At 41.4% G+C, this 23,843-nt stretch overlaps 1 protein-coding gene across 1 annotated transcript in view; it reads right to left on the bottom strand.

Moving 5' to 3' along the window:
• kcnq3 (potassium voltage-gated channel, KQT-like subfamily, member 3) overlaps positions 1 to 23,843 on the bottom strand; it is a gene marked incomplete at its 5' end in the record, with an annotated part of 182,856 nt that overhangs the window by 29,247 nt on the left and 129,766 nt on the right. The window contains 5 exons of the mRNA XM_084139317.1: positions 420 to 442; positions 3,083 to 3,181; positions 11,237 to 11,332; positions 12,242 to 12,352; positions 15,131 to 15,304. Coding sequence (XP_083995443.1) covers positions 420 to 442; positions 3,083 to 3,181; positions 11,237 to 11,332; positions 12,242 to 12,352; positions 15,131 to 15,304 — 503 coding nt within the window. The remainder of the gene's footprint in view (positions 1 to 419; positions 443 to 3,082; positions 3,182 to 11,236; positions 11,333 to 12,241; positions 12,353 to 15,130; positions 15,305 to 23,843) is intronic.

Raw genomic sequence — 23,843 nt, forward strand, 5'->3', positions numbered from 1 at the left:
GTCCTATGGTCAAATAAAAAATACATTTACGAATGCCAAAACTCACATAATTATCCCACTCTCCGGATGATCTAATAGTCATTATAATTGAAAAGTAACTAATGGACTCGCTAATAGATTTCTAAAAATAAGAAATGGAAAACCTAAATGCTTTGATGTGTCCAGTTTGAGAGGCTTCTTCATTAAAGAAGAAGACGTGTGTGAGAGAATGTCATAGAACACATATTTATAATGGCCATTAGCCACTACTTTGTTGGCAGATTTATACGAGTTGTGAATTAATCGAGGAAGTTATTTGAAGAAGGGGTATTCTGGGACCCTCGTTAGTCTTGTGAGCTAATTAAAATGCCATGAGAGATTGTTATACTCGTGACCATACATGATTTATCAGTAGAAGAGATCAGTGATTGGTGACCTACCTTGCTATGCCCTCCAAATTATCCTTCCTTTGGACCCAGAAAGAAAAGACAGTAAATTAAAACAGTTTTAAGAACTTAAAATGCATGCCACCACTCAATATAACATTAAATCGACACTAAGGACAGTAGTTTTGCACAACCTCCAACATCTCAATCTCTATCTTTGTCCTGTACTAGAGAATACCAGTGAAAAACAGGACTAGGCCTACAGATAAATAAGTAAAACTGTATGAAAATATTTAGGCACTATGTTTACATATGATATATTTCAGATAATGTAGGACCATGTTACAAGAGGAAGCTAAGGTAGAGTTTTGGCATTAAAACTATATTAATAATGCTGTTAGGCTCTATGAGGCAGTTAACATGAGGTTAGATGCTCATTCAGTCATCAATGACAATTGTTATTTCAAATGACAATATTATTTAAGTCCTATAACAGACATTTCACTTGATGTATATTTTGACCAAGAAAACAAAGCAGTGACGAGACAGACAGACAGTTAAAACAGGACCAGATGACATCTGTGTTACCTCACAGATTGTTATCCTGTTTGGTTGCAGGAATCCAGTTTTCATTGGAAACCAATGTCTCCAACTCAGGGTAATGTAAATCATGCAAACTAAAAAACAAAACAAATAAAGTTGAACAAATCATATGGTGATGATACAAACGCACAAATGAATTGATAAAATCATTAAGAAACTCATACTGTACAGTCGTGGTCAAAAGTTTTGAGAATGACACAAATACTAATTTTCACAAAGTCTGCTGCCTCAGTTTTGATGATGGCAATTTGCATATACTCCAGAATGTCATGAAGAGTGATCAGATGAATTGCAATTAATTGCAAAGTCCCTCTTTGCCATGAAAATGAACTTAATCCCCCAAAAACATTTCCACTGTATTTCAGTACTGCCACAAAAGGACCAGCTGACATCATGTCAGTGATTCTCTCGTTAACACAGGTCAGAGTGTTGACGAGGACAAGGCTGGAGATCACTCTGTCAGGCTGATTGAGTTAGAATAACAGAATGGAAGCTTTAAAAGGAGGGTGGTGCTTGAAATCATTGTTCGTCCTCTGTTAACCATGGTTACCTGCAAGGAAACACGTGCCGTCATCATTGCTTTGCACAAAAAGGGCTTCACAGGCAAGGATATTGCTGCTAGTAAGATTGCACCTAAATCAACCATTTATCGGATCATCAAAAACTTCAAGGAGAGAGATTCAATTGTTGTGAAGAAGGCGTCAGGGCGCCCAAGAAAGTCCAGCAAGCTCCAGGACCGTCTCCTAAAGTTGATTCAGCTGCGGGATCGGGGCACCACCAGTGCAAAGCTTGCTCAGGAATGGCAGCAGGCAGGTGCGAGTGCATCTGCACGCACAGTGAGGCGAAGACTTTTGGAGGATGGCCTGGTGTCAAGAAGGGCAGCAAAGAAGCCACTTCTCTCCAGGAAAAACATCAGGGACAGACTGATATTCTGCAAAAGGTACAGGGATTGGACTGCTGAGGACTGGGGTAAAGTCATTTTCCCTGATGAATCCCCTTTCCGATTGTTTGGAGCATCCAGAAAACACCTTGTCCGGAGAAGACAAGGTGAGCGCTACCATCAGTTCTGTGTAATATCAAAAGTAAATCATTCTGAGACCATTCATGTGTGGGGTTGCTTCTCAGCCAAGGGAGTGGGCTCACTCACAATTTTGCCTAAGAACACAGCCATGAATAAAGAATGGTACCAACACATCCTCCGAGAGCAACTTCTCCCAACCATCCAAGAACAGTTTGCTGACGACTAATGCTTTTCCAGCATGATGGAGCACCTTGCCATAAGGCAAAAGTGATAACTAAGTGGCTCGGGGAACAAAACATCGACATTTTGGGTCCATGGCCAGGAAACTCCCCAGACCTTAATCCCATTGAGAACTTGTGGTCGATCCTAAATAGGCGGGTGGACAAACAAAAACCCATAAATTCTGACAAACTCCAAGCATTGATTATGCTAGAATGGGCTGCCATCAGTCAGGATATGGCCCAGAAGTGAATTGACAGCATGCCAGGGCGGATTGCAGAGGTCTTGAAAAAGAAAGGTCAACACTGTAAATATTGACTCTTTGCATAAACTTAATGTAATTGTTAATAAAAGCCTTTGACACTTATGGAATGCTTGTAATTATACTTCAGTATACCATAGTAACATCTGACAAAAATATCTCATAACACTGAAGCAGCGAACTTTGTGAAGATCAATACTTGTGTCATTTTCAAAACTTTTGACCACGACTGTACATGTTGGATTGACAACGACAACATGAATACAACACTTGATCAAACAAGAAAACAGCATGCCATAGATAAATGTTGAGAGTTTCATATACATATGTAGGATCTTAATTTGATCACCCTGTTGCAGGATAACTTTCCTGCAATGCAGGGAATTTAAAACTTGTAGTGTATTTGAGGTTTAAAAAAGCTTCTGAAGTTTGTAATTTCCACTTTGAAATGTCAGACTTGATTTTCTAAATATATCAACCCCTACAAAAATATCCAATAATTATAATCCACATAAAAATGCAAATGTCCTGTTGCTGCAGGATTATTTTCCTGCTGTAGCAAACTGGCTCAAATTAAGATCCTACATCTGTATCAGAAATGCATGCAAGTACTTGCCTGAAACAGGGTAATGAGATGACCGTTTCGTAGAATCTCCACGTGGAAATAAGGTCCTCTCTGATTGGATTGGTGGCATAGTATCGCCAGGCAGACTGCACACGAAAGAAAACAATACATATTTTCTAAGGAAAGTCACCTTACAGTTTTTTCCATGTTTATGTGTGTACCAGTTGCCAATTAAAGACCCCATGCATTTTTTATTTATTTTTAAATCATCACTGTACAGTGAGGGAAAAAAGTATTTGATCCCCTGCTGATTTTGTACGTTTGCCCACTGACAAAGAAATTATTAGTCTATAATTTTAATGGTAGATTTATTTGAACAGTGAGAGACAGAATAACAACAAAGAAATCCAGAAAAATGCATGTAAAAAATGTTATAAATTGATTTGCAATTTAATGAGGGAAATAAGTATTTGACCCCCTCTCAATCAGAAAGATTTCTGGCTCCCAGGTATCTTTTATACAGGTAACGAGCTGAGATTAGGAGCACACTCTCAATCAGATTCCAATCTCTCCACCATGGCCAAGACCAAAGAGCTCTCCAAGGATGTCAATCTCCCTCGGCCTGGGGCTCCATGCAAAATCTCACCTTGTGGAGTTGCAATGATCATGAGAATGGTGAGGAATCAGCCCAGAACTACACGGGAGGATCATGTCAATGATCTCAAGGCAGCTGGGACCATAGTCACCAAGAAAACAATTGGTAACACACTACGCCGTGAAGGACTGAAATCCTGCAGCGCCCGCAAGGTCCCCCTGCTCAAGAAAGCACATATACATGCCCATCTGAAGTTTGCCAATGAACATCTGAATGATTCAGAGGAGAACTGGGTGAAAGTATTGTGGTCAGATGAGACCAAAATGGAGCTCTTTGGCATCAACTCAACTCGCCGTGTTTGGAGGAGGAGGAATGCTGCCTATGACCCCAAGAACACCATCCCCACCGTCAAACATGGAGATGGAAACATTATGCTTTGGGGGTGTTTTTCTGCTAAGGGGACAGGACAACTTCACTGCATCAAAGGGACGATGGACAGGGCCATGTACCATCAAATCTTGGGTGAGAACCTCCTTCCCTCAGCCAGGGCATTGAAAATGGGTCGTGGATGGGTATTCCAGCATGACAATGACCCAAAACACACGGCCAAGGCAACAAAGGAGTGGCTCAAGAAGAAGCACATTAAGGTCCTGGAGTGGCCTAGCCAGTCTCCAGACCTTAATCCCATAGAAAATCTGTGGAGGTAGCTGAAGGTTCGAGTTGCCAAACGTCAGCCTCGAAACCTTAATTACTTGGAGAAGATCTGCAAAGAGGAGTGGGACAAAATCCCTCCTGAGATGTGTGCAAACCTGGTGGCCAACTACAAGAAACATCTGACCTCTGTGATTGCCACCAAGTACTAAGTCATGTTTTGCAGAGGGGTCAAATACTTATTTCCCTCATTAAAATGCTAATCAATTTATAATATTTTTGACATGTGTTTTTCTGGATTTTTTAAAATGTTATTCTGTCTCTCACTGTTCAAATAAACCTACCATTGAAATTATAGACTGATCATGTCTTTGTCAGTGGGCAAACGTACAAAATCAGCAGGGGATCAAATACTTTTTTCCCTCACTGTATGTCCAATAAATCACCATTGGTTTATTTCATGAATATAACTCCAAATATATTTTCATCATTTATATCATTTATTTCCCTGAGCCTCCTTTTGCCATTGAAATGCTCCGTCTGATTGTGTGGGCGTGTTGATAAAATATACTTACCAGTGGTCACCAACCTTTTCTGAGTCAAGATCACTTTCTGAGTCAAAATGCAAGCTGAGATCTACCGCTCAGATTTATTACAAACATGACTTAAAAAACATAAGTCTATGCAACATTAACCAATTAAAAACAGTTACCTAGCAATGAGGTTTGTGCAGTAGGCTATAGGCCTAATACATTATCAGTGTATATTGGCTATGCTTGAATTGCCCTGCCAATGTTGTTCTTCTCAGACCATTTTGAAATTATATTAATCCATTTTAGGTATATGACATCACTGGTAATATATAATTTGTTATATTACTTGTGAGGCACAGCTAAGTGAGCATAATAATTAGCTTATTTTTTTTACTGGACTGATGGCCTGCATCTGATGGTTGTCACACCCTGGCTCTGGGACTCTATTTGTTGAGCCAGGGTGTGTTTATTCTATGTGTTTATTTCTATGTTGGGGGTTCTAGTTTGTTGATTTCTATGTTTGCCTGAGTGACTCCCAATCAGAGGCAACGAGTGTCAGCTGTTGGCTGGTTGTCTCTGATTGGGAGCCATATTTAAACTGTCTGTTTTCCCTTTGTGTTTGTGGGTTTTTGTTCCGTGTTCGGTCATTGATACCGTGGACGTCACGAGTCGTTTCTTGTTTTGTATTGTGTTTAAACTTTAACTAATTAAAGTATGTTTGTTCATCACGCTGCGCCTTGGTCTGTTCCCTATGACGATCGTGACAGAAAAACCCACCATGCAACGACCAAGCAGCGTGTCCAGGGGCAGCTCTTGGGCTGGACATGGGAGGAAGCGCCGGGAGAAGAGACGGTGGAGGCGCGCCGTAGAGAGGAGCAACGGCGTGATCAGGGTCGTCGTCGGGCGGTCGAGAGGCAACCCCAGAAAATGTTTAGGGGGGGGGCACACGGCATGGACGACGGGGCTGACGGAGGCAAAAAAGGGGCGGATTCTGGAGGCCACCAGGTTACGGATACACCGCCCTGTACGTCCTGTGCGGATGCCTCACACAGAGTGTGTGAGGGTAGGCATTCAGCCAGGACGGGTTGTGGCCGCTCTTCACTCCAGGGCTCCTATCCGTCTCCACAGCCCGGTTCGGCCTGTCCCTGCTCCACGCACCAAGCCTACGGTGTGCGTCGCCAGCCCAGTCCGGCCAGTCCCTGCTCCACGCACCAAGCCTACGGTGTGCGTCGCCAGCCCGGTCCGGCCTGTCCCTGCTCCACGCACCAAGCCTACGGTGTGCGTCGACAGCCCGGCCTGTCCCTGCTCCACGCACCAAGTATACGGTGTGCGTCGCCAGCCCAGTCCGGCCAGTCCCTGCCACTCGCACCAAGTATACGGTGCGCGTCGCCAGCCCGGCCCGGCCTGTTCCTGCCACTCGCACCAAGTATACGGTGCGCGTCGCCAGCCCGGCCCGGCCTGTTCCTGCCACTCGCACCAAGTCTACGGTGCGCGTCGCCAGCCCGGCCCGGCCTGTTCCTGCCACTCGCACCAAGCCAGGGGTGCGCGTCGTCAGCCTGGTAAGGCCCGTTCCTCCTCCACGCACCAAGCCAGGGGTGCGCGTCGTCAGTCCAGCACAACCCGTGCCTGGGTCACCGGTGCCTGGTAAGGTACCGGTCAACTGCTCCACGATGGAGCTGAAGCTAACCGCTCCTGCTAAGTCCAGTGCGGCTCCAGCCGGCGGGGCCAGACTGGACCAGGGGCGCTATGGGGGGTGTATTGAAGGATGGTGGTCAAGGCCGGAGCCAGAACCGCCGCCAAGGAGGTATGCCCGCCCAGCCCTCCCCTGTTTTGTTTAGTTGAGGTGCGGTCGCAGTCCGCGCCTTTAGGGGGGGGGGTACTGTCACACCCTGGCTCTGGGACTCTATTTGTTGAGCCAGGGTGTGTTTATTCTATGTGTTTATTTCTATGTTGGGGGTTCTAGTTTGTTGATTTCTATGTTTGCCTGAGTGACTCCCAATCAGAGGCAACGAGTGTCAGCTGTTGGCTGGTTGTCTCTGATTGGGAGCCATATTTAAACTGTCTGTTTTCCCTTTGTGTTTGTGGGTTTTTGTTCCGTGTTCAGTCATTGATACCGTGGACGTCACGAGTCGTTTCTTGTTTTGTATTGTGTTTAAACTTTAACTAATTAAAGTATGTTTGTTCATCACGCTGCGCCTTGGTCTGTTCCCTATGACGATCGTGACAATGGACCCGACTCACCGTCCCTCCGCTCTCCCTACCTTCGCTGAGAAAAAGGGACACAGACTTCCAGCTGATGGCGAAACTCAAGTCGCACTGCATTATTCCTGCCTCATGCACCAATTCATGTTGTTACTCATATGACCAGAGAAAGTGAAATATTCCTCGATATTAAAAAAGACACAAGCTGCAAATAATAACAACGCAAGCTTATCAAAACACTTTGCTACACTCATTCATTTTAGCTGCAGTGCTGGTTGTACGTGAGTGGAAGTAGGGAAAATGCACATTTTATGGCTTATAAAACTGTTGAACAAAGTGTTGACAGTGATGAATAACAACTTAAACATGAACTTACTCGTAAAAACAGCAGCTCTTTGCTGTATTCGTTGAGTCGCTCTCCAGTCATGGTTTTAAAAGTTTTGAAATCTCACAGTATCAACTTTGCTGTGTGTTTGAGGCTTCTTTTTAGAGTCTATGGCTCGAGGAAACTGTGCCGACACGGTGATCTGAGCTATCTGATTGGCCAGCTGTAGGCCTATAGGTGCACTTGATTTGTTCTCTGGGCCTGCCGGGTAGTCGTTCTACCTTCAGACACATTAAATGGTTCAAAATGTGAACGCTTTGCCTTCCCGGCGCTAGGGCTGCTGAATCAAGTGCACCTACCGTCAACAGCACGAAACGATTAAAACAAAATAGGGACGCAAGGCTTTATCGTTGGGTTTTTTACAGAAATGTTTGGTGATCGACTAGGAATGCCTTGGAGATTGACCAGTTGGTGACCACTGGTCTAGACTCTCGAACCTACCCTGCTTAAGGCTTCAGCATGCTTTGGTTCGGCTGGTCAACCGAACGAGTGTGCTCGCATACGCCCTTAAAAGACCTTCGCTTGAAAAATGAGAAAAAGCAGCAATAGTAGTGTTTGTCCATCTTGAGACGCCGTAGCCAGTATACACTACTTCAAAGTAGTCCGAATTAATCTAAGATAACTCAAGAAATCTGTCATTCATTTTGTCATTTTTGCCAAGGAGATCTTAGCCGCGCATTTTTACATCTAACTAAGATGTGTGGTGCAGTGTTTCTCAAGTAATTGTTTTTGCATGAAAACCAGTCATCTATAGTTGAACGACAACAAACATTTTATTGAAGAATCCCTACTGTTGACCAATGACTGACAAAGAGGTGTAGACTTTGGCTCCGAACTTCGGCTTGCCTCAATTTTTTGGGTTTGCATGAACAGCCGAAAAAACCTTGCCGAAGACCAAAACAAACAAAAACGTCACAAAATGTTGTCATAATACAGTGGGGGAAAAAAGTATTTAGTCAGCCACCAATTGTGCAAGTTCTCCCACTTAAAAAGATGAGAGAGGCCTGTAATTTTCATCATAGGTACACGTCAACTATGACAGACAAAATGAGGAAAAAAAATCCAGAATATCACATTGTAGGATTTTTAATGAATTTATTTGCAGATTATGGTGGAAAATAAGTATTTGGTCAATAACAAAAGTTTCTCAATACTTTGTTGTATACCCTTTGTTGGCAATGACACAGGTCAAACCTTTTCTGTAAGTCTTCACAAGGTTTTCACACACTGTTGCTGGTATTTTGGCCCATTCCTCCATGCAGATCTCCTCTAGAGCAGTGATGTTTTGGGGCTGTCGCTGGGCAACACAGACTTTCAACTCCCTCCAAATATTTTCTATGGGGTTGAGATCTGGAGACTGGCTAGGCCACTCCAGGACCTTGAAATGCTTCTTACGAAGCCACTCCTTCGTTGCCCGGGCGGTGTGTTTGGGATTTTCATTTAATTTAATAATTTTAATTTTATAATTTAATTTAATATTTAATATGCCATTTAGCAGACGCTTTTATCCAAAGCGACTTACAGTCATGCGTGCATACATCTTTTTTTTTTTGTGTATGGGTGGTCCCGGGGATCGAACCCACTACCTTAGCGTTACAAGCGCCGTGCTCTACCAGCTGAGCTGTAGCTGTCATGCTGAAAGACCCAGCCACGTTTCATCTTCAATGCCCTTGCTGATGGAAGGAGGTTTTCACTCAAAATCTCACGATACATGGCCCCATTCATTCTTTCCTTTACACGGATCAGTCGTCCTGGTCCCTTTGCAGAAAAACTGCCCCAAAGCATGATGTTTCCACCCCCATGCTTCACAGTAGGTATGGTGTTCTTTGGATGCAACTCAGCATTCTTTGTCCTCCAAACACGACGAGTTGAGTTTTTACCAAAAAGTTATATTTAAGTTTCATCTGACCATATGACATTCTCCCAATTCTCTTCTGGATCATCCAAATGCACCCTAGCCAACTTCAGACTGGCCTGGACATGTACTGGCTTAAGCAGGGGGACACGTATGGCACTACAGGATTTGAGTCCCTGGTGGCGTAGTGTGTTACTGATGGTAGGCTTTGTTACTTTGGTCCCAGCTCTCTGCAGGTCATTCACTAGGTCCCCCCGTGTGGTTCTGGGATTTTTGCTCACCGTTCTTGTGATCATTTTGACCCCACGGGGTGAGATCTTGCGTGGAGCCCCAGATCGAGGGAGATTATCAGTGGTCTTGTATGTCTTTCATTTCCTAATAATTGCTCCCACAATTGATTTCTTCAAACCAAGCTGCTTACCTATTGCAGATTCAGTCTTCCCAGCCTGGTGCAGGTCTACAATTTTGTTTCTGGTGTCCTATGACAGCTCTTTGGTCTTGGCCATAGTGGAGTTTGGAGTGTGACTGTTTGAGGTTGTGGACAGGTGTCTTTTATACTGATAACAATTTTAAACAGGTGCCATTAATACAGGTAACGAGTGGAGGACAGAGGAGCCTCTTAAAGAAGAAGTTACAGGTCTATGAGAGCCAGAAATCTTGCTTGTTTGTAGGTGACCAAATACTTATTTTCCACCATAATTTGCAAATAAATTCATTAAAAATCCTACAATGTGATTTTCTGGATTTGTTTTTCTCAATTTGTCTGTCATAGTTGACGTGTACCTATGATGAAAATTACAGGCCTCTCTCATCTTTTTAAGTGGGAGAACTTGCACAATTGGTGGCTGACTAAATACTTTTTTCCCCCACTGTATATGCACAAACTGTTCCGAACTGTTTCAGATGGGAAGCATGCGGACACCTTCACCCCTTAAAAAAGGAGGATGCATATGCAAATAAAAGATGACTGGCCATTGGTCAGAATAATCAGATCAGATTGTGATGTCATGATCTGGGCCAAAAAACCCATTCCACTTGAACAGGCTGAAATTCCAAGCATTTTTTTTTTTACAAACAGCTCTTACACAAAAAGGGCATTTTCATTTTCACAATTTCAGAGTGTTATTATGACCTCGTAGTGTGGAAATATCATTAAAAACAACTGGAAAATCATGTTTTTGACTGCACCTTTAAGGAAATCACTAGTCAGCTCTTCTGTCTACATAATTCCACCACTATGCCTATGCAGTGGGAATTAATGTCAGAGGCCCCACAGGGTTCAGTCCTTGACCCGCTGTCATTTTTCCATTAATGAGATATACCAGATCTATCCTGTTTTCTCAAGTCTTCCCAGCTAGCACATTTGGTTTCTTAGAAGTTATGAAAACATGTGTTTTTGGTTTCAGATTGGTTCTGGGAACAAAACCCTCAAGTTTCCTGACCGGTAAAACTGAACGTTTTTTAAACATTCTGAGAACAAAAGCTAACATTCCAGACTGTTCTGTGAACGTTTGTTTTTAGGTTGAAGGGGGATTCTGTGAGCATTTCATTAACGAATGTATAGGTCTAAGAACGGAAATTATAGGTGATTAAATAACATTCTGAGAACATTCTTTAAACGTTGTGGAAGTTTTATTATTGTTATTAGTAAACGTTTTCTTAGCACTCCGAGAACAGGATTTAAAGGTTATTTGGAGGTTTTTGAATAACAATATGTTTTAACTTTCACTGAATGTTTAATTAATATTTCGAATAACACTGCTGGCTTATTTTTGATAATTGTACAGAGTAGGGCCGATAGGTGCCAGGATTCGGGATTTAGGTTGTGTCAGTAACATATACCCCTTGATTTCTACAGTATATAATAAAACATGTCCCTTTTCTCTCATTGAGTTTCATTCAGATACTGTATGCCATAACCATTAAGGGCTTTTTGTATGTGAAAGAGGCATTGCACCTTTACTGTTACTGTAGTCTCACCTGAATGAGTCCAGCGGCTGGATGCCTTCGCTTCTCAAAGTGCTTCTGTCTGTGCTGCTCCTGGACCTTCAAAGCCAAGCCTGAGCCCAAGATGCCCTAGGGGGGGGAGAGAAAGGCAGCATTCATTAACTATCGTTCCCATTGCGGAAAAGCCTGCATTAAAGGTCCAATGCAACCGTTTTTATCTCAATATCATATCATTTCTGGGTAACAATTAAGTACCTTACTGTGAATGTCTCCAACAAAAATAGCTTCTTAGCAAAGAGCAATTTCTCAAGCAAGAATGTTACTAGGACTGTCTGGGAGTGGTCTGAGTGGGGAGGGGAAAACTGAAAACTAGCTGTTATTGGCAGAGAGGTTTAGAACTCATTTACTTATTGGTCTATTAACTAATTAGCCGCCTGGTGATGTCACCAGGCAGGCCAAAACTCCATTCCACCAAAACAGGCAAAGATTTAATGTGGTATTTTCAAACAGCTCACACAAAAAGGTATTATCTTCATTTTAACAATTTCACAGTATTATTCCAACCTCAGTATGGAAATATATATAATACACAGGAAAATCACATTTTTGACTGCACTGGGCTTTTAATCAACTACTGATCGCCTTTGAGAAGCCACTGAGTTTAGCAAGTTTACACATAACTTAAGGAACTTACACTTTATATCAAATACTGTATGTATCCATTAAGGAAACAGACCTTATTCAGCAATAAAATATTACTTCTTCATTTTGATGATTCATTCACCTAATTCTTGGAGAATGACAAGTGTGTAAATAAGTCATCTTACTATACAGTACATCATTAATATTTATTTTAACATTCGAGCAAATTGACACTGACGTAGTATAGAATTTGCATCTTGATGTACAATTGCAAAACAAATGCATGTGTAAGGTATGTGATAATTCATACATTTCAAAATAATATATGTGGAATTTATTCTCACTTAGATTTTATATAATCATGGACTCAACCCTATCCAAAGAGTTTTTACTTACTGCAGGCAAAGCGAAGAAGGACACTCCAATGAGAGCAAAAGTGCCAGCTAACAGTCTCCCAGCCCACGTCTTTGGGGTTTTGTCCCCATAACCAATGGTGGTCAATGTGATCTACGTACAAGGGAGAGAGACGTGATATCCATGGATATTGAAGAAATATACAAAATGGTTGGTAATGTGATGTGAATGTTGCTTTATTTGCAGAGATACAGGTAGGATCTTGATTTCAAAGTTAAAAGTTGACTAGTTTGACATGGCCAGCTGGTATTATAGATATCCACAAGTACTGCAGATGCTTCCAGCTCTCAGACATTAAAGATACATGGGCAAAAGTGTACATAAACGTGTACAAAAATATTACATAAACATTGCTAAGGCATGATAGATTGAGTTTAGTTCTACAGTATGTCTATATATCCCACCTTGCACAAAACCTTCTAAGAGCTTGTGAGAGCGTGGTTGTTCTATGGTTATTTTGCATACAACCGTCCCACAACTTTATGGGAATGTTGAGGGATAGTTGCTTGGCTTTGGAACATTCTCAGCACCTTTAGTGAACTTCACAAAATGTACTTTAACAGAACATTTCCTCAAAATGGTGTGGCATTGGGAATGTTCTCAAATAGTTCAGAGATCATTCCCAATATCACACAATTGTTTTGAACATTCCCAGAATATAGTCAAAAATGTTTTTAAATAGAACCTTGTGGGAACCTCCAGGAAACGTTATGTTGAAGTACTGACATTCTCCCAAAAGAATGTTGTTTCCTAAAGTTTTCTGAACTATTTGAGAACATTCCTTACATCGCATCATTTTTGAGAACATCCAAAAATGACATTAAATAGAACCTGTAGGAAACGTTATGTTGAAGTAATGAAATTCTCCCAAAATGGATGTTGTTTCTTATAGTTCTCTGAACTATTTGCGAACATTCCCAATGTCACACCATTTTGAGATTGCTCTTAGAATATTACCTACAATTAAATTAAATGTAACAATGTGGGAACTTATAGGAAACATTCAGTTAAAGTAATGAAATGTAACAAGAAAATCATGTTTTTTTTCAAGTTCCTTAAACGTGCTGAGAATGTTCCAAAGCCAAACAACTATCCTGCAACATTGTATGCAAAAATAACCATAGTATGTAAAATAACCATAGTAGTGGTGCGTGGGTCAGCTGTTTGTTCACCCGCACCCGCCCGCAATTGCTAATATCCCATCCGCAACCGCCCAACTATATGTATGTGATAAAGTGAAAATCTGAGGCCTGCACCAGACCCTAACTCGCTAACATGGAAAATGCACTGTAGGCTACAGTCAGAGACAGCGGAACTATTTTTTGACAGAAGTGCAGGATTTTTTTTTTGCCTGATTTGTATATGTTTCTGCTTATAATTTCCGACATTTTGGTCAGCTATTTGTTAGTCAACTTCTCTACAATTAAATACATGCAGCTTATATTCTGTCATTATACACTGAGTGTACAAAACATTAGGAACACCTGCTCTTTCCATGACATAGACTGACCAGGTGAAATCTATGATCCCTTATTGATGTCACCTGGCAAATTCACTTCAATCAGTGTAGATGAAGGGGAGGAAACAGGTTAATCAAAGGATTTTAAAGCCTTGAGACAACTGAGACATGGATTGAGTATGTGTGCCATTCAGAGAGTGAATGGGCAAGACAAAATATTTAAGTGCCTTTGAACAAGGTATGGTAGTAGGTGCCAGGCGCACCAGTTTGAGTGTGTTAAGAACTGCAACGGTATGGAGGCAGGTTACCTTAGTGTTGTTCTTGGGCACAGGGACTATGGTGGTCTGCTTGAAACATGTTGGTATTACAGACTCAGACAGGGAGAGGTTGAAGATGTCAGTGAAGACACTTGCCAGTTGGTCAGCGCATGCTCGGAGTACACATCCTAGTAATCCGTCTGGCCCTGCGGCCTTGTGAATGTTGACCTGTTTAAAGGTCTTACTCACATCGGCTACGGAGAGCGTGATCACACAGTCGTCCGGAACAACTGATGCTCTCATGCATGTTTCAGTGTTACTTGCCTCGTAAGAAATGCTTTATTATGCAGGAGTTAATATTAAGGCTATGTGAGAGGTTATAGACCTTCAGTCAGTGTCCAGATTTCAGTTTCTATTTAACCCATCTGAACAGTAGGCTACAGTTCCCTTGACATGCCATAGGCCTATTTGAAGTCCCCGTTTTGTGACTGTCAAATTTGTATAGCGCCTCACAATCATCACACATAACATAGCCGGCACTGCTATCATCCTCTTTTACCACTTCACCAAATCTTTCTCAAACATGACTTTTCTGACCATCTCTTTTCTTTATTTTCAACTCTCCATTTCGCAGCTTCTTTCTAATTGAATGAAACTCCGACATTGTCCATTTTGCCGCCATGAATAACGTTTACTTTTTCTGCCATTCCCAAAAGCATTTGGCGATTGGCGTGTAGGCCTATTTGGCGTGCGTACAGTTAGGCCCTGAAGTTTAGGCTTATGCACTAATGCCAGGTAGTCTAAAATAATGAAAGAAAAACCTTAATATAGCCTATAGATATAAATTGCACAATAATTATATATTTATGGATTTTTTAAGGTATTGTTTTCTCTTTTTTCAACCCACCCGTCCTTCATCCACACGATATTTAATGATCCTAAACCCGCCCGTCCCGCGGATATAACCGCAGGGACTGTGGGTTATGAGTCAACCCACGCATCACTAAACCATAGGGCAACCACGCTCTCTAGGAAACATATGGTTCTTAGGACTTTTTGTGCTAGCTGGGAATATACCAGGTCAGTTGGCTGAGATTCTCTTTTAAACAAAGACCTGGGATGGTACCAACTATGGGTCTTTCTACAAATACATACCAGGCCCCACCACAGAGCGTCAGCATATGTGTCAAAGTCCTGGGGTTCGGGCTTAATGGTGGGGCTATCAGCGTCCGACACCTCCATGGTGACATCATCCTTCTCCACCAGGTACACCAGGAAGGAGGCCAGAATGAGGGACAGGAAGCCAATGTACCAAGCAGTGATCAGCTCCTAAAAGCCAGTCACACAGAAACATACAGTAAGAGTTCTGATGTGTATTTAGGGACGTGAAGCGCTCGGAACTTTGCAGATTGAAATACGTACAATGAATAGAGTCGACAAGATTCCCTATTCTATCTGACAAACAATTTATGTTCTACACAATTCATTTCCATCTGAACGCTTCACCCTCCTGAGCAGGTGCCTGGGTGTGTTTATTAGGCACCCAAAATAAGTTATCATTTCTGTTTTCCGTTGGAAATTGTTTTCCACTCCCTGCCCTAATGAACATGACACAGCACACACATAGATGGAGTTGGATCAGGGCACTTTGTCTGATGGAATTATGAGGACTCCATGACTTACATAGATGGAGTTAAATGAGGACACTATACATTACATCTTCAACTCCGGTACTGGAGAGCTACTGGGTTCAGCTTTTGTTCAGCTTCTCTGTGCTTTTAAGTAATGAGAACTCCATCAGACCTGAATTCAAATACTATTTTAAATTATTAAAAATACTTAATCTGCACTTCATTGAGCTTGCTTGTTGCAATGGAACCAATAAAAAAGTCACAACAGTGGAAACCCCGCCCATCTGGCAGTTAAGGCAGGCTAGGGCCAACACTCAATAAAGTATTTGAAAGATTTCAAACAGTATTTGAACCCAGGTGTAGACTCTATACCTCAGTAGCTGGAGTAAGAGTATATGAGGACACTGTGCCTTACTGTATGTGTCGATGGAGTATAAGGACACTGTACCTTACTGTGTGTGTCCATGGAGTATAAGGACACTGTACCTTACTGTGTGTGTGTATATGGAGTATAAGGACACTGTACCTTACTGTGTGTAGATGGAGTATAAGGACACGGTACCTTACTGTGTGTAGATGGAGTATAAGGACACTGTACCTTACTGTGTATGTAGATGGAGTATAAGGACACTGTACCTTACTGTGTATGTAGATGGAGTATAAGGACACTGTACCTTACTGTGAATATAGATGGAGTATAAGGACACTGTACCTTACAGTGTATGTAGATGGAGTATAAGGACACTGTTCCTTAATATGTATGTAGATGGAGTATAAGGACACTGTACCTTACTGTGTGTAGATGAAGTATAAGGACACTGTACCTTACTGTGTGTAGATGGAGTATAATGACACTGTACCTTACTGTATGTAGATGGAGTATAAGGACACTGTACCTTACTGTGAATATAGATGTAGTATAAGGACACTGTACCTTACTGTGTGTAGATGAAGTATGAGGACACTGTACCTTACTGTTTGTAGATGGAGTATAATGACACTGTACCTTACATGTGTGTAGATGGAGTATAAGGACACTGTACCTTACTGTGTGTAGATGGAGTATAAGGACACTGTACCTTACTGTATGTAGATGGAGTATAAGGACACTGTACCTTACTGTGAATATAGATGTAGTATAAGGACACTGTACCTTACAGTGTATGTAGATGGAGTATAAGAACACTGTTCCTTACTGTGTATGTAGATGGAGTATAAGGACACTGTACCTTAATGTGTGTAGATGGAGTATAATGACACTGTACCTTACTGTGTGTAGATGGAGTATAAGGACACTGTACCTTACTGTGTGTAGATGAAGTATAAGTACACTGTACCTTACATGTGTGTAGATGGAGTATAAGGACACTGTACATTCATGTGTGTAGATGGAGTATAAGGACACTGTACCTTACAGTGTATGTAGATGGAGTATAAGGACACTGTTCCTTACTGTGTATGTAGATGGAGTATAAGGACACTGATCCTTACTGTGTATGTAGATGGAGTATAAGGACACTGTTCTTTACTGTGTGTGTAGATGGAGTACAAGGACAATGTACCTTACAGTGTATATAGACGGAGTATAAGGACACTGTACCTTACTGTGTGTAGATGGAGTATAAGCACACGGTCCCTTACTGTGTGTAGATGGAGTATGAGGACAATGTGTCTTACTGTGTGTGTATATGGAATGTGATGACACTGTGTCTTACTGTATGTAGATGGAGTATAAGGACACTGTTCCTTACTGTGTGTAGATGGAGTATAAGTACACTGTACCTTACTGTGTGTGTAGATGGAGTACAAGAACACTGTACCTTACTGTGTGTAGATGAAGTAAAAGGCTAATGTACCTTACTGTGTGTAGATGGAGTATAAGGACACTGTACCTTACTGTGTGTAGGTGGAGTATAAGGACACTGTACCTTACAGTGTATGTAGATGGATAATAAGGACACTGTTCCTGACTGTGTATGTAGATGGAGTATAGGTACACTGTACCTTACATGTGTGTAGATGGAGTATAAGGACACTGTACATTCATGTGTGTAGATGGAGTATAAGGACACTGTACATTCATGTGTGTAGATGGAGTATAAGGACACTCTACCTTACTGTGTGTAGATGGAGTATAAGGACACGGTACCTTACTGTGTGTAGATGGAGTATAAGGACACTGTACCTTACTGTGTATGTAGATGGAGTATAAGGACACTGTACCTTACTGTGAATATAGATGGAGTATAAGGACACTGTACCTTACAGTGTATGTAGATGGAGTATAAGGACACTGTTCCTTAATATGTATGTAGATGGAGTATAAGGACACTGTACCTTACTGTGTGTAGATGAAGTATAAGGACACTGTACCTTACTGTGTGTAGATGGAGTATAATGACACTGTACCTTACTGTATGTAGATGGAGTATAAGGACACTGTACCTTACTGTGAATATAGATGTAGTATAAGGACACTGTACCTTACTGTGTGTAGATGAAGTATGAGGACACTGTACCTTACTGTTTGTAGATGGAGTATAATGACACTGTACCTTACATGTGTGTAGATGGAGTATAAGGACACTGTACCTTACTGTGTGTAGATGGAGTATAAGGACACTGTACCTTACTGTATGTAGATGGAGTATAAGGACACTGTACCTTACTGTGAATATAGATGTAGTATAAGGACACTGTACCTTACAGTGTATGTAGATGGAGTATAAGAACACTGTTCCTTACTGTGTATGTAGATGGAGTATAAGGACACTGTACCTTAATGTGTGTAGATGGAGTATAATGACACTGTACCTTACTGTGTGTAGATGGAGTATAAGGACACTGTACCTTACTGTGTGTAGATGAAGTATAAGGACACTGTACCTTACATGTGTGTAGATGGAGTATAAGGACACTGTACATTCATGTGTGTAGATGGAGTATAAGGACACTGTACCTTACAGTGTATGTAGATGGAGTATAAGGACACTGTTCCTTACTGTGTATGTAGATGGAGTATAAGGACACTGTTCCTTACTGTGTATGTAGATGGAGTATAAGGACACTGTACTTTACTGTGTGTGTAGATGGAGTACAAGGACAATGTACCTTACAGTGTATATAGACGGAGTATAAGGACACTGTACCTTACTGTGTGTAGATGGAGTATAAGCACACGGTCCCTTACTGTGTGTAGATGGAGTATGAGGACACTGTGTCTTACTGTGTGTGTATATGGAGTGTGATGACACTGTGTCTTACTGTATGTAGATGGAGTATAAGGACACTGTTCCTTACTGTGTGTAGATGGAGTATAAGTACACTGTACCTTACTGTGTGTGTAGATGGAGTACAAGAACACTGTACCTTACTGTATGTAGATGAAGTAAAAGGATAATGTACCTTACTGTGTGTAGATGGAGTATAAGGACACTGTACCTTACTGTGTGTAGTTGGAGTATAAGGACACTGTACCTTACAGTGTATGTAGATGGATAATAAGGACACTGTTCCTGACTGTGTATGTAGATGGAGTATAGGTACACTGCACCTTACTATGTGTAGATGAAGTATAAGGACACTGTACCTTACTGTGTGTGTAGATGGAGTACAAGGACACTGTACCTTACTGTGTGTAGATGGAGTATAAGGACACTGTACCTTAATGTGTGTGTAGATGGAGTACAAGGACACTGTACCTTACTGTGTGTAGATGGAGTATAAGGACACTGTACCTTACTGTGTGTAGATGGAGTATAAGCAAACGGTCCCTTACTGTGTGTAGATGGAGTATGAGGACACTGTGTCTTACTGTGTGTGTATATGGAGAATGAGGACACTGTGTCTTACTGTATGTAGATGGAGTATAAGGACACTGTTCCTTACTGTGTATGTAGAATGAGTATAAGGACACTGTACCTTACTGTGTATGTAGATGGAGTATAAGGACACTGTACCTTACTGTGTATGTAGATGGAGTATAAGGACACTGTACCTTACTGTGAATATAGATGGAGTATAAGGACACTGTACCTTACAGTGTATGTAGATGGAGTATAAGGACACTGTTCCTTAATATGTATGTAGATGGAGTATAAGGACACTGTACCTTACTGTGTGTAGATGAAGTATAAGGACACTGTACCTTACTGTGTGTAGATGGAGTATAATGACACTGTACCTTACTGTGTGTAGATGGAGTATAATGACACTGTACCTTACTGTATGTAGATGGAGTATAAGGACACTGTACCTTACTGTGAATATAAATGTAGTATAAGGACACTGTACCTTACTGTGTGTAGATGAAGTATGAGGACACTGTACCTTACTGTTTGTAGATGGAGTATAATGACACTGTACCTTACATGTGTGTAGATGGAGTATAAGGACACTGTACCTTACTGTGTGTAGATGGAGTATAAGGTCACTGTACCTTACTGTATGTAGATGGAGTATAAGGACACTGTACCTTACTGTGAATATAGATGTAGTATAAGGACACTGTACCTTACAGTGTATGTAGATGGAGTATAAGAACACTGTTCCTTACTGTGTATGTTGATGGAGTATAAGGACACTGTACCTTAATGTGTGTAGATGAAGTATAATGACACTGTACCTTACTGTGTGTAGATGGAGTATAAGGACACTGTACCTTACTGTGTGTAGATGAAGTATAAGGACACTGTACCTTACATGTGTGTAGATGGAGTATAAGGACACTGTACATTCATGTGTGTAGATGGAGTATAAGGACACTGTACCTTACAGTGTATGTAGATGGAGTATAAGGACACTGTTCCTTACTGTGTATGTAGATGGAGTATAAGGACACTGTTCCTTACTGTGTATGTAGATGGAGTATAAGGACACTGTACTTAACTGTGTGTGTAGATGGAGTACAAGGACAATGTACCTTACAGTGTATATAGACGGAGTATAAGGACACTGTACCTTACTGTGTGTAGATGGAGTATAAGCACACGGTCCCTTACTGTGTGTAGATGGAGTATGAGGACACTGTGTCTTACTGTGTGTGTATATGGAGTGTGAGGACACTGTGTCTTACTGTATGTAGATGGAGTATAAGGACACTGTTCCTTACTGTGTGTAGATGGAGTATAAGTACACTGTACCTTACTGTGTGTGTAGATGGAGTACAAGAACACTGTACCTTACTGTGTGTAGATGGAGTATAAGGACACTGTGCCTTAATGTGTGTGTAGATGGAGTACAAGGACACTGTACCTTACTGTGTGTAGATGGAGTATAAGGACACTGTGCCTTAATGTGTGTGTAGATGGAGTACAAGGACACTGTACCTTACTGTGTGTAGATGGAGTATAAGGACACTGTACCTTACTGTGTGTAGATGGAGTATAAGCAAACGGTCCCTTACTGTGTGTAGATGGAGTATGAGGACACTGTGTCTTACTGTGTGTGTATATGGAGTATGAGGACACTGTGTCTTACTGTATGTAGATGGAGTATAAGGACACTGTTCCTTACTGTTTATGTAGATGGAGTATAAGGACACTGTACCTTACGGTGTGTAGATGAAGTATAAGGACACTGTACCTTACTGTGTGTAGATGGAGTATAAGGACACTGTACATTAATGTGTGTAGATGGAGTATAAGGACACTGTACCTTACTGTGTGTAGATGGAGTATAAGGACACTGTACCTTACTGTGTGTGTAGATGGAGTATAAGGACACTGTACCTTACAGTGTGTGTAGATGGAGTATAATGACACTGTACCTTACTGTGTGTAGATGGAGTATAAGTACACTGTACCTTACTGTGTGTAGATGGAGTATCAGGACACTGTACCTTACTGTGTGTGTAGATGGAGTACAAGAACACTGTACCTTACTGTGTGTAGATGAAGTAAAATGATAATGTACCTTACTGTGTGTAGATGGAGTATAAGGACACTGTACCTTACTGTGTGTAGGTGGAGTATAAGGACACTGTACCTTACAGTGTATGTAGATGGATAATAAGGACACTGTTCCTGACTGTGTATGTAGATGGAGTATAGGTACACTGTACCTTACTATGTGTAGATGAAGTATAAGGACACTGTACCTTACTGTGTGTGTAGATGGAGTACAAGGACACTGTACCTTACTGTGTGTAGATGGAGTATAAGTACACTGTACCTTACTGTGTGTGTAGATGGAGTATAAGGACACTGTACCTTACTGTGTGTAGATGGAGTATAAGCACACAGTCCCTTACTGTGTGTAGATGGAGTATGAGGACACTGTGTCTTACTGTGTGTGTGTATATGGAGTATGAGGACACTGTGTCTTACTGTATGTAGATGGAGTATAAGGACACTGTTCCTTACTGTTTATGTAGATGGAGTATAAGGACACTGTACCTTAAAGTGTGTAGATGAAGTATAAGGACACTGTACCTTACTGTGTGTAGATGGAGTATAAGGACACTGTACATTAATGTGTGTAGATGGAGTATAAGGACACTCTACCTTACTGTGTGTAGATGGAGTATAAGTACACTGTACCTTACTGTGTGTAGATGGAGTATAAGGACACTGTACCTTACTGTGTGTAGATGGAGTATAAGTACACTGTACCTTACTGTGTGTAGATGGAGTATAAGGACACTGTACCTTTCTGTGTGTGTAGATTGAGTATAAGGACACTGTACCTTACTGTGTGTGTAGATGGAGTATAGGGACACTGTACCTTACTGTGTGTAGTTGGAGTATAAGGCCACTGTACCTTATTGTTTGTAGATGGAGTATAACGACACTGTACCTTACTGTGTATATAGATGGAGTATAAGGACACTGTACCTTACTGTGTATATAGATGGAGTATAAGGACACTGTACCTTACTGTGTATGTAGATGGAGTATAAGGACACTCTACCTTAATGTGTATGTAGATGGAGTATACAGACACTGTATCTTACTGTGTGTAGATGGAGTATAAGGACACTGTACCTTACTGTGTATATAGATGGAGTATAAGGACAGTGTACCTTACTGTGTATATAGATGGAGTATGAGGACACTGTACCTTACTGTGTGTAGATGGAGTATAAGTATACTGTACCTTACTGTGTGTAGATGGAGTATAAGGACACTGTACCTTTTTGTGTGTGTAGATGGAGTATAAGGACACTGTACCTTACTGTGTGTAGTTGGAGTATAAGGACACTGTACCTTACAGTGTGTGTAGATGGAGTATGAGGACAATGTACCTTACAGTGTGTGTAGATGGAGTATAAGGACACTGTACCTTACTGTGTGTAGATGGAGTATAAGGACACTGTACCTTACTGTGTATATAGATGGAGTATAAGGACACTGTACCTTACTGTGTATGTAGATGGAGTATAAGGACACTCTACCTTAATGGGTATGTAGATGGAGTATACGGACACTGTTCCTGACTGTGTGTAGATGGAGTATAAGTACACTGTACCTTACTGTGTGTGTAGATGGAGTATAAGGACACTGTACCTTACTGTGTGTAGATGGAGTATAAGCACACGGTCCCTTACTGTGTGTAGATGGAGTATGAGGACACTGTGTCTTACTGTGTGTGTATATGGAGTATGAGGACACTGTGTCTTACTGTATGTAGATGGAGTATAAGGACACTGTTCCTTACTGTTTATGTAGATGGAGTATAAGGACACTGTACCTTAAAGTGTGTAGATGAAGTATAAGGACACTGTACCTTACTGTGTGTAGATGGAGTATAAGGACACTGTACATTAATGTGTGTAGATGGAGTATAAGGACACTGTACCTTACTGTGTGTAGATGGAGTATAAGGACACTGTACCTTACTGTGTGTGTAGATGGAGTATAGGGACACTGTACCTTACTGTGTGTAGTTGGAGTATAAGGACACTGTACCTTACAGTGTGTGTAGATGGAGTATAATGACACTGTACCTTACTGTGTGTAGATGGAGTATAAGGACACTGTACCTTACTGTGTGTGTAGATGGAGTATAATGACACTGTACCTTACTGTGTGTAGATGGAGTATAAGTACACTGTACCTTACTGTGTGTAGATGGAGTATCAGGACACTGTACCTTACTGTGTGTAGATGGAGTATAAGGACACTGTACCTTACTGTGTGTGGAGATAGAGTATAAGGACACAGTACCTTACTGTGTGTAGATGGAGTATAAGGACACTCTACCTTACTGTGTGTAGATGGAGTATAAGTACACTGTAC

Source organism: Coregonus lavaretus (assembly GCF_964263955.1).
Source record: "Coregonus lavaretus genome assembly, chromosome: 23".
Classification (NCBI taxonomy): Eukaryota; Metazoa; Chordata; class Actinopteri; order Salmoniformes; family Salmonidae; genus Coregonus; species Coregonus lavaretus.